This window comes from Piliocolobus tephrosceles, chromosome 16, assembly GCF_002776525.5.
Source record: "Piliocolobus tephrosceles isolate RC106 chromosome 16, ASM277652v3, whole genome shotgun sequence".
Classification (NCBI taxonomy): domain Eukaryota; kingdom Metazoa; phylum Chordata; class Mammalia; order Primates; family Cercopithecidae; genus Piliocolobus; species Piliocolobus tephrosceles.
The window spans coordinates 50,688,242-50,700,379 of record NC_045449.1 but is presented as its reverse complement, the minus strand read 5'-3'; the positions used below and the strand labels follow the sequence as shown (position 1 = coordinate 50,700,379).

The 12,138-nt window shown below is 46.6% G+C and overlaps 1 protein-coding gene across 2 annotated transcripts in view; it reads left to right on the top strand.

Annotated features, from left to right (window-relative positions):
- Positions 1-1,940: 1,940 nt before the first annotated feature.
- DNAJC7 (DnaJ heat shock protein family (Hsp40) member C7) overlaps positions 1,941-12,138 on the top strand; it is a 42,746-nt gene continuing 32,548 nt past the window's right edge. Inside the window, exon 1 of one of the 2 annotated variants that reach the window (XM_023204106.3) lies at positions 1,941-2,292. In XM_023204106.3, the coding sequence (XP_023059874.1) occupies positions 2,216-2,292 (77 nt within the window). In that variant the 5' untranslated portion in view covers positions 1,941-2,215. Of the gene's footprint in view, positions 2,293-2,486; positions 4,075-12,138 lie in introns of those variants that run through there. The other variant, XM_023204107.2, reaches the window with a different exon arrangement.

The following is a 12,138-nucleotide window of genomic DNA, read 5'->3' as shown; positions in this document are numbered from 1 at the left end:
CTTGGGGGAAAGGGTGTCCTAGGGTGGAGGAAACATGGCTACAAGTCATGGCATTTTCTGGAACTATGAGAACTTGGGTTCAATATTGGTGGTAGAAAGGACCTAAATACTGGTACTCAAATTAAATAATTAAAAAAATAAAAGAAACAGATAATCAAAGGCTTTGTGTGGTAGGCCAAAGAGATCAAACTGACGGCAATGGAAAGCCAGTGCCAATGAAGTGACATGATCAGTCCCTGAGGAAGGTCACTCTGGCAGAAGAGGGAAGACTGGACAGAGATGAAATTAGGGACCGATTAGGAGACTATTGCTGTATTCCAAGTTTTTTTTTTTTTTTTTTTTCTGTTGCTTTTTTGTTGCCGTTTTTTGTTTTTAGGGACAGGGTCTTACTCTTTTCTCCATGCTGGAGTACACTGGTGTGCTCATAGCTCACTGTAGCCTCTAACTCCTGTGCTCAAGTGATCCTCCTGCCTCAGCCTCCCAAGTAGCTGGGACTACAGATGCATGCCACCATGCCCAGCCTATTCCAAGATTTAAAAATATGATGAGCGCCTGAATCGGGATGGAAAAATGGAGATGGATTTGGGAAATATTTGGTAAGAGAATCAACAAATTGCAAGCCAAGAGTGAGAATGGTTTAATCCATTTAACAAGATACGGAATTTAGGAAAGATAATAATTACATCCAGCATTTGTTTTTTCTGTTGTTGAGGTGTAGGTAGACAATGAAAAGTTAAATTTAAATATGGTAAGCTTTGGGGATTTGTGAAACATACAAGAGATATCCAGTAGATAGTTGGAATATGCAGCTGTGGAAGCTGAAGAAAGGTCTAGGTTGGAGATATGTAGAGTTGAGAGTCATCAACAGATGGAAGTAAAGCTGTGGGAATAAATGAGTTGCCTTAGAACATAAAGTGGGAAGATGGTGAGGCAGGTTGGCTAGCATTAGACTGGACTATGAGCCACTGACAGGCAGGGCAGGTGGTCTGTAAGTCTTGTGCCCTCGCAACCTAGCACAGAGTAGGCATTTTGGAAAGGGCTATTGAGTGATTGGCTCAACGAATGACCCCTCCTTTGCAACCTAGTGAGCTTGTCCTATCCCTCCCTACTCAGTGGTCGCTGTGGTTTCAGCTCCCCCAACACTGGGATAGGCAGGGTAGGAGCATTGGCACATGCTGTTTTCCTGGAAGAAACAGGTAAATCCTTTTAAAAATTCCTTTGCCCTCTTCTCATTTTAGCTACTCTTAGCTTTCCATTGTAAAGCTACTCCTAATACTCCTCCAATTTAACCCCAGAAAGCTCCAATTTAATTCAGCTCCACAAATAGTAGCTTGGGTGAGGGAATAACAAGACAATTAAACTGTGCCCTTGTCCCCTGTGAGTTCTCAATCCAGACCGCATTCGGCAAGACAAGCGCGATGAGTAGAGAGTTTATATAAGAGGTGGGAGTAATGGGGACACAAGAGCAGGGACCTCACCCAGCGAGCTTCCTTATAAACTCCAGGGCAGGGTCTGGGGCGCCATGTGTCAGCTTTCCTAGGCTTAATGCTGAGATGGCACTCCCAGGCGGCTGACATGAAAGCAGCCTCGTAAAAGGGTCAGCGTCATTAGGGTGATGAACCAGCTGGTGTTTGGAGATCCGGAGTGGATGAAAGGCGCAGGGTGAAGACGCCCTGCATTCCCCTGGCTTGATTGGGCAGGGCTTCCAGAGAACGATGAAAGCTGGGGGAACTGGGCTCACAGTGTCTCTTGCCTTTCCCGGGAAGAAGCTGTGGACACACTCCAAGGTCGGAAAGGTAGCAGTGGGGACTCTTTCTCTACAGTCTTGGGTCACCTGGTCCCCACCCAACCCAGACTCCACGGAGCCTTTCAGGAAGACTCTCTAGGATTGGAAGTTGCTATGGCAACGAGGCTCTTGGCATACTGAAACCAATCAAGCCCTAGAGAGGCTACCACCCGTACACCTCCCTTCCCATCCACGGGTAAAGTGGCGCCGCCTACGCACAGGCACAGTCCCTGGGCTCCCGCCCCGGCGCGGAGACCACCGTGGACATCCGGGGGCGGAAGGCCGCTCTGGCCCCAAGCGGAGCCTCTCTCTGGTAGACGAGCCCGAGGGAGCCCTTCTGGGCGCGGCGCCACTGAGCTGCTCTATGCTCCAACCGGAAGTGCTCTTCACCGCCGGCCTCCCACCCAGCTCTCTGGTCCCGGCGGTAAGATGGCGGCTGCCGCGGAGTGCGATGTGGTAATGGCGGCGACCGACCCAGAGCTGCTCGACGACGAAGAGGCGAAGAGGTAACCGGGTAGCAGGGTAGTAGAGGAGGCAAGCTGCAGCTCCGTGGCTCAGGGAAACCCGTTCCTGCCATGATGCAGCCCCCAGCTGTTGAGGCGATGCCCCGCCCTACGCAAACACCCCCCCCCAATCTGAGATCAAGGCCGGATGGACCCCCTGAAGGGGCGCTCTTGGGGGTCGGCCTTCCTCTCCCGCTTCCGCCTGGCGAAGGAGTTGAGGCATGGCCTTGTTCTCCAGCTGAGAGGACGATCGTCCTTATAGGAGAGCCCGAGTCTCGGAGGGCAGTTTCGGAGGTCTGGTGCTAGGTGGGGGAGGCGGCGCGGCGTCGATGACGACTTCCTTACATCGCCCCGACCCCCTCCTTCTCTTGTTAACTTCTGTGCATTGTTGCCTGTCTGCGCTTTCCATCTCCAAAACCTTTGCTCTCCTCACCCCGTTTTCCCTTTCGATCACTAGTCTGGGTTCGAGGTGATTGTGTGTCTCCATAATTGACCTGGTTGCCCCCGGTTATCCCAGAAGTCAAAGATGATAGAGAAAAAGGGAAGAGCGAGGGGTTTATCTCATGTTCTCTGTGTCATACTCCTCTTCCCCTGTCCTTCCTGGGTGATCTTTATCCTTCCCAGCATTGTTCTTTCTTAAGTTAAGCACCAAGGAAGAGGGCAACTGCTTGGGTGCTGTTGGCACTCCGAAGCAGCTGCAGTGGTTCGAGATTGCCAGTGGGACTAGCCAAGGGAGCTGCTGAGTGAGTGGTTTTCGAGAACGCTCTAGATTCTGGCAACAGTTAGGCCAGATTATTGGAAATGGGGTTGGGACAGAGTTGTGGGTAGTCATATGTGTTCTAATACTGAAGCAGAATTGACAAGAAGGTTCTAGAAGTTTGGAGCCCTTTCCTTATCAGCTGCAGGTTAATCTGACCCTTTTGTTCAAGATGTCTACAGTGCCCTCAGTCTCATTCCCACATACTTTATATCTTCATACCAAGCCCGTTATGTCTTCAGGCTGGGTAATTTGAGGTGGTGATGTAGAATTAGTTCATGAGATCTGAAATCAGGATTCTGAGATTTTTACTATCTGATGAGTTGGAAATGTAAGAAGTACTCGGAGGCCATGAATAGTTATCAAGCTTGAGGGCTGTTACCACAGCCAGTGTCTCAAGTTCCTGATCTGTTGGGAGCTGGGGGGCCTGACAAAGTGTAATAGGCCCCTGGGATATCAGAGAAGCCAGGACACCAGAGTCCAGTCTCTGTTCTTAATTTTGAGCTTTCATGTTGTTCCTACTTCTTTCTAGATATTTAAAGTTAAGCATCATCAACCCTTACACATCATTAAAGAGCTGCAATGGGAAACAAAATTTCTCCCAGCGCAGACAGAGCTTAAATTAATTGTAGAGAGTTACTTGGATTTGGAAAGAGTTCAGTGGTCCTTTATATTATAAATAGGGATTTGGCCATAGGTAATTTATTTATTTATTTATTTGTTTTTTATTTTTAGAGACGGAGTCTCTGTCGCCCAGGCTGGAGTGTGGTGGCGCCATCTCAGCTCACTGCAAGCTCCGCCTCCTGGGTTCACACCATTCTCCTGTCTCAGCCTCCCCAGTAGCTGGGACTACAGGCGCCCACCATGCCCGGCTAATTTTTTTTTTTTTTTTTTGTATTTTTAGTAGAGACGGGGTTTCACCGTGTTAGCCAGGATGGTCTTCATCTCCTGACCTCATGATCCTCCTGCCTCAGCCTCCCATAATGCTGGGATTACAGGCGTGAGCCACTGCACCCGGCTGGCCATAGGTAATTTTAAAATTCATCCTACTTATTGTAAATCTCTGATGTAGAGTGTCCCTATTTTGGCTTTCATTTCAAAACCTCCTATCTAAAGCAAATACATTTCTTCAATTACAGCCTTAGAGGATATTCTGTCATAAAATTGGAGTAAATGAACCTGAAGACTTATAATAAAATAGGTTATGCTGTAATGTGACCACATCACACAAAACATGGTATTTTATAGCAGTACAACAAAATAAGGTAAACTACCTTATTACTTAAGTAGCTCATGCCTGTAATCCCAGCACTTTGGGAGGCTGAGGCAGGTGGGTCAGCTGGGGTCAGGAGTTTGAGACCAGCATGGCCAACATGGCAGAACCCTGTCTCTGCTAAAAATACAAAAATTAGCTGGGCGTGGTGGCACGCACATGTAATCCCAGTTACACAGGAGGCTGAGGCAGGAGAATTGCTTGAACTCAGGAGGTGGAGGTTGCAGTGAACTGAGATTGTGCCATTGCACTCCAGCCTGGGTGACAGAGTGAGATTCCATCTCAAGAAAAAAAGTCATTGATTGCAGAATGCAAATTATTTTATCTGTCACTAAGAAAATATAACTGTAAATTAAACATGACAACATGCATTATTCCTGTAGTTCAAATAGTGAGAGAAAAAAATTAATTAAAAAAGGAAAAAGGCTGGGCATGGTGGCTCACACCTGTAATCCCAGCACTTTGGGAGGCCAAGGCAGGTGGATCACCTGAGGTCAGGAATTCGAAACCAGCATGACTAATATGGTGAAACCCTGTCTCTACTAAAAATACAAAAATTAGCCGGGCGTGGTGACGTACACCTGTAATCCCAGCTAGTCGGGAGGCTGAGGTGGGAGAATTGATTGAACCTAGGAGGTGGAGGTTGCGGTGAGGGGAGATCATGCCATTGCACTCCAGCCTTGGCAACAAGAGCAAAACTCCATCTCAAAAAAAAAAAGTTCAATTAAAAAAAGAAAAAAATGCATTCTTATCAGACTTTTATGTTTCTCATATATAGCACTCTTTGACATAATTAAACATGTTTATTACATACCACTTTTGTGCACAAGTCAAAAGGAAAATAAGGCTGGGTGCAGTGGCTCACGCCTATAATCTCAGCATTTTGGGAGGCTGAGGTGGGCAGATCATGAGGTCTAGAGTTCAAGACCAGCCTGGCCGACATGGTGAAACCCCATCTCTACTAAAAATACAAAAAATAGCTGGGCGTGGTGGTGGGTGCCTGTAATCCCAGCTAATTGGGAGACTGAGGCAGGAGAGTCTCTCGAACCCGCCGGGAGGCGGAGGTTGCAGTGAGCCAAGGTCACACCACTGCACTCCAGCCTGGGCCACGCAGCGAGACTCCGTCTCAAAAAAAGAAAGAAAGAAAGAAAATAAGTTAAATAAATAAAAAAATCAGTTTAACTTTTTGCCACATCAGACATCCTTAGAAGAATAAACATTGGCCAGGCGTGGTGGCTTACGCCTGTCATCCCAGCACTTTGGGAGGCCGAAGCAGGCTGATCACCTGAGGTCGGGAGTTCGAGACCAGCCTGACCAACATGGAGAAACCCCATCTCTACTAAAAATAGAAAAAAAAAAATAGCCAAACGTGGTGGCGCATGCCTGTAGCCCCAGCTACTCGGAGGCTGAAGCAGGAGAATCACTTGAGTCCGGTAGGCGGAGGTTGTGCTGAGCCGAGATCACTCCATTCTCTCCAGCCTGGGCAACAAGAGTGAAACTCTGTCGCAAAAAAAAAAAAAGAATAAACATTAGGCTCTGTTAGTATGGAAAAACCTTGTTTATGTATGATTTTTTCCAGTGCTGAAAATGGGATGGAGATTTAGAAGCTTTGGAGGGAGGTGGTTTTATGTTTTTCATGTTTCCTGGATTCCTCCTGTGTGGCCACAGCAGAGGGCGGTGACAGGGGCATCCCTTACACATGCCCTTTTACTGTCTGGCTTGGTTAGAGTTCTTTGGCCAAGTTCCTGCCTCTGCTGTTACGGTCCCACGACCAGTTCATTTAGAGATACAAGTGTTAATGGGTCTCGGGTTGTTTTTGTGAGGTCCGGCAAGGAGTCCTTCCTTCCTTACGTCTTGGCTTAAGACATGTCCTGCTGCTGCTAAGTTGTCACAGTCCCGCGGAGGGGCAAAATGAGAGGCGCTTTTAAGACGTTGGACTTCACGACTGCAGCATTTTAAATGGCTACATGTTTTATTTCCTTAGCTTTAGTGTTTCTAGAGAGAAAAGAGATAGATTTCAATTTTTTTGCATGTCACTCTGACAAAGTTCTGTTTCCCTTATTTTAGCCAAGAAACTAAAATAAAGCTAGGCTTAGTGGCTCACGCCTGTAATCCTAGCACTTTGTGAGGTCAAGATGAGAGGATTGCTTGAGCCGAATAGTTTGAGACCAGCCTGGGCAACATAGTGAGACTTAGTCTCTACAAAAACATTTAAGGTTGGGTGCGGTGGCTCACGCCTGTAATTCCAGCACTTTGGGAGGCTGAGGCCAGTGGATTGCTTGAGGCCAGGAGTTCGAGACCAACCTGGGCAACATGGTGAAACCCCCTCATCTCTGTAAAAAAAATACAAAAATTAGCAGGGTGTGATGGTGCATACCTGTAGTCCCTGCTACTTGGGAGGCTGAGGTGAAAGTATCACCTGAGATGGGGGAGGTCGAGGCTGCGGTGAGTTGTGATCACACGACTGCACTCCATCCTGGGTGACAGAGTGAAACCCTGTCTCCAAAAAAAAAAAAAAAAAAAGGGTTGGGGCTAATATAAAAGATGTATTAGTTGGCACTCCAAAAGAAATCAGGATTCTATGCATGAAGATTAATTTCTCTTTGCTCACCAAAACAGGCAAAGCTCTTTATGAGCCAGACGGTTAAACTTCAGATGTTTCACATTTCAACTAACTTAAGCTTTATGTTTTCCTGTGAAGTTGCTGACTGCTTTACCTAATATGGGAATACCTGTCTTCAGTTAAGGATCTCTCATTGTTATCTCCTGGGCTGGGAAACAGCTTGATCTCTATAGGGAGTCTTTCTTATGGTAAACTTAAGGGATTTCAAATTGTTTTTCTTTCTTTCTTTCTTCTTTTTTTTTTTTGATAGAGTCTTGCTCTGTCGCCAGGCTGGAGTGCAGTGGTGTGATCTCAGTTCACTGCAACCTCCGCCTCACAGGTTCAAGCGATTCTTCTGCCTCAGCCTCCTGACTAGCTAGGACTATGGGCACATGCTACCATGCCCAGCTAATTTTTATATATATATATATATATATATATTTTTTGAGGTGGAGTCTTGCTCTGTGGCCCAGACTGGAGTGCAGTGGCCGGATCTCAGCTCACTGCAGGCTCCGCCTCCCGGGTTTACGCCATTCTCCTGCCTCAGCCTCCCGAGTAGCTGGGACTACAGGTGCCCGCCACCTTGCCCGGCTAGTTTTTGTATTTTTAGTAGAGACGGGGTTTCACCATGTTAGCCAGGATGGTCTCGATCTCCTGACCTCGTGATCCACCCGTCTCGGCCTCCCAAAGTGCTGGGATTACAGGCTTGAGCCACCGCGCCCGGCCTAATTTTTATATTTTTAGTAGAGACGGAGTTTCACTGTGTTGGCCAGGATGTTCTTGATCTCTTAACCTCATGATCCGCCTGCCTTGGCTTCCCAAAGTGCTGGGATTACAGGCGTGAGCCACTGCACCCGACCTCAAGTTGTTTTTCAAAGAGAAAACACTTATGTATCTCAACATATACCTAGTGTGACTGGACAACAAGATCTAAAAGAATCAAGGGATCCGTAGACTTAAGAGTCAGGACATCCTTACCTGATTCCTTGAGCTGATAAGCTTAACTTCTCTGTATGTTTTCCTGATGGGTACAAATAAAAGCAATTATTAGGCGCTTACTACCTAGGTATTGTAAACTCTTTGCTGTTAGGATTTTGCCTTTTATTTCTCTATTCACATTGTTAATGGGGACAACTGAACTCTGAATTCATGTCCCTGGTTTGCTGTAGTTGCTGTTTGTTTGCTGCAGCTTTGCATGGCGTTTTTAAGTTTGTGGCCTTACTTAACTGAAGAGCTTGTGGGCATGCCTCCCCTGCTTTCTTCCTTACCCAGTTTTAAATTCTTAGGAATGTGTCCTTCTAATCTTCCTCTTGAAGTTTCAGAGCAAGCACCTAGACATTTCAGTAAGCCTCCAAACTGAGTGGGAATTTATCTTTGACCTGGATCCCAAATCAGTGAGAAACATTTTTTTCCTTTTGCTATGTACTAAGTGTAGTCAGACATGAAGAAATGGGAGATGCGAGGAGAAATGAGTCATGGTTAAGGAAGAAATAAACCTAGGAATACAGAATTCTCAATACCGGCAAATTAATTGAACTCTGATACTAACAAGTTGCAAAGTAGATAATCGTAACTGGAGCAAAGGTAGAGTACAGAGAAAGGTTCTCTCTTACTGCTTTAATTCAGATCCACATATGAACTAGTGCCAGAGAAACAAGAATTTTGAGAAAATATAGGGCCAAGTGAGTGGCAGTTGCCTTAGAGTCCAGTCCACTCCCAACAACCAGAACTCTGATTGGCTGAAAGCCCAGCCTTATTGTACATTCCAGCCAATCAGGGATTAGTTTAGTCTTTGAAGTTTGTATTTTAAAGGTTTTGAAAAGCTGAGTACTGGGCACTTGAGTTTTCCTTCTTCAGGACTTTAGAAGATTGGAGAACAATGGTCAGCAGTTGCCTAGTTGCCTTGTGGCCTGATGCAGAGTCCCTCTGAGAGCCCATTTCTCCCTTACTGCACTAGTCTTTGGTCCCCTTTCTCCAGCGCTGAGTGATGTGGAAGTTACTTAGAGGTCGTTCCAGGTATTCTTTTAAACTTTCAGAAGTAAGAACAAAATTCAGAGTGCAGCTATCCCAACAACTTTTATTGGAGTGACACTGTTTTTTCTTCTCCGGTTTGGATCAAAATGGCAATTCCTATGTTTTACCCTCACCATTGGTAAGAATATGAGTGGTTGAGGCTTTTGAGAATGGTAATAGGAGGAATATATGACACTCAGGTCTTATTCTGAGACCTGAAATTCCATTGGCATGTGACTTACAATTTGTGTGGGGAGGCGAGATTGTCAGATAAGCAGTGTTAACCATCTCTCCTGATTCTAATATTACTTTTGGAGAGAGTATGAGGGGCAAGCAGGACCCTCTCTTGTTTTTGGAGTTTCTGTCCTGAGAGTTATTCCTTGGACAGTTTGCCCTGAGACAGTTAACCACCTGTTGAACTAAGGAACCAAGACAACTTTGAGAAGTAAAATAGCAGTTGACAATCCAGGCTCCTCCCCACTCTGGTTCCCATCTCCACCCCACCCCACTCCACCCAAAAAGACTCATGAAGCAGCCTTTATATATATATATATATTTTTTTTTTTTTTTTTTTTTGAGACAGAGTTTCACTGTTGTTGCCCAGGCTGGAGTGCAGTGGCGCAATCTCGGCTCCCTGTAGCCTCCGCCTTCAAGGTTCAAGCCATTCTCCTGAGTCAGCTTCCCGAGTAGCTGGGATTACAGGCATGCACCACCACAGCCGGCTAATTTTGGTTTTTGGTTTTTTGTAGAGACGGGGTTTCTCCATGTTGGTCAGTCTGGTCTCGAACTCCCAACCTCAGATGATCCGCCTGCCTTGGCCTCCCAAAGTGCTGAGATTACAGGCGTGAGCCACTGCAGCACCCGGCCTAGGAAGTAGCTCCTTCCTTCCTTCCTTCCTTCTCTCCTTCTCTTTCTTTCTTTTTTTTTTTTTTTTTTGTGTGTGTGTGTGATGGAGTCTCGCTCTGTTGCCAGGCTGGAGTGTGCAGTGGCATGATCTCGGCTCACTGCAATCTCTGCCTCCTGGGTTCAAGTGATCCTCTTGCCTCAGCCTCCTGAGTAACTGGGACTACAGTTGCACGCCACCACGCCCAGCTAATTTTTTATATTTTTAGTAGAGACGGGTTTCACCATGTTGGCCAGGATGGTCTTGATCCCATGACCTCAGGATCTGCCTGCCTCGGCCTCCCAAAGTGCTGGGATTATAGTAATGAGCCACCGTGCCCAGCCAAAGCAGCCTTTTCCTTAATTGTAGTTCCTCAGTTTTAAATTTTTGATGGGTGCTGGTGTCCCTATAGTGGGAGATGTCACAGAATAGGGAACCAAGGGATGGAAAATGGTGGGTTTGGGGATATGTTGTGAAAGCAAGCCTCTGGCTAATGCTGAATAGTCAGTGACTTGTATCCTCAGAATGGTTTCAGAGAAGCATGTTTCTCAGAGATAGCTTCATTATTGGGTCTCCTCTTCCCAGGGATAAGTGAAGGTTAGGTAGATGTAATAGATTGTGACACCTCTCATTTAAGGATCTAAAATAAATTTAAAACACTGTTGAGACAAACATTTCCAAGTGAATATCTTTCTGCTTGCAGTGATGGGATTTCTGTAGGGCTTGAATTGGTTGCTTGCTTTTTCTTCCTTACTGAATACGGCGTAGGCAGCTGCACAGCCAGGCACAGCTTGCTGCCTGGTGTCTGTCCCTGCCTGAACAGTAGGGAGTGCTGCTGCTTTGTGTAGACAGTCTGTGACTCCTCTGGTGCATTTTGAGTCCCCTCTGACTCTGTGAAGGCTTCTGCTTGAATGTCCACCCAGAGGACAATTTGAACTGGTATGTTAAGGAATTTTATTCATCTTTTACCTTCTCTCTTTTTTAGTGGGGAGGTGTAGAGGGTTGTTCCAGTTGTGCTTTAAAGTGAAAACTGTCTATTCTGTAGGAAATTGGGTAAAGAAAGCTGAGTAGCAGATAGCTTTGCTAAAAAGTAGCAGTTGGATAGCGCTTACCTTCTGTTTTTTTCTGAAAGAAGCACCCAGCATAAGTACCTTGCAATATTTGTAGAATTATTCCAAGTCATATATCTATGGCCAGGCACAATGGCTCATGCCTTTAATCCCAACACTTTGGAAGGTCGAGATGGGTGGATCACTTGAGGTCAGGAGTTTGAAGACCAACCTGGCCAACATGGCAAGACCTCATCTCTACTAAAAAATACAAAAATTAGCCAGGCACGGTGGTGGGGCCCTGTAATCCCAGCTACTCAGGAGGCTGAGGCAGGAGAATCACTTGAGCCTGGGAGGCGGAGGTTGCAGTGAACTGAGATTGCGCTTCAGCCTGGGGGGCAAGAGTGAGAGTGAGAGTCTACCTCAAAAAATGTATATCTATGTATATATCTATACCTGTGACTTCCACTTACCTATGTGAAATTTATATTGACATTTCACTCCTAGAATGGTAGGATTTTTTTTTTTTTTTTTTTGAGATGGAGTCTCACTCTGTTGCCCAGGCTGGATTGCAGTGGCACAATCTAGGCTCACTGCAACCTCCGTCTCCTGGGTTCAAGTAGTAATTCTCCTGCCTCAGCCTCCCAAGTAGGTGGGATTACAGGCACCCGCCATCATGCCTGGCTAGTTTTTGTATTTTTGTGGAGGTTGGGGTTTCACCATGTTGCCCAGGCTGGTCTTGAACTCCTGACCTCGGGTGATCCACCGGCCTTGGCCTCCCAAAGTGCTGGGATTAGAGACGTGAGCCACCTTGCCCAGCCTAGATTTTTTTTTTTTTATTTTTGAGACGGAGTCTCGCTGTGTCGCCCAGGCTGGAGTGCAGTGGCGTGATCTCAGCTCACTGCAAGCTCCGCCTCCCGGGTTCACACCGTTCTCCTGCCTCAGCCTCCCGAGTAGCTGGGACTACAGGCGCCCACTACACCACCGCGCCCGGCTAATTTTTTGTATTTTTAGTAGAGACGGGGTTTCACTGTGGTCTCGATCTCCTGACCTTGTGATCCGCCCGCCTCAGCCTCCCAAAGTGCTAGGATTACAGGTATGAGCCACCACGCCCGGCCTTTTTTTTTTAAAGAAACTTTTTGCTGGGCGTAGTGGCTCACACCTGTAATCCCAACATTTTAGGAGGCCGAGGTGGGTGGGTCACCTGAGGTTGGGAGTTCGAGACCAGCCTGACCAACATGGAGAAACCCCATATCTACTAAAAATACAAAA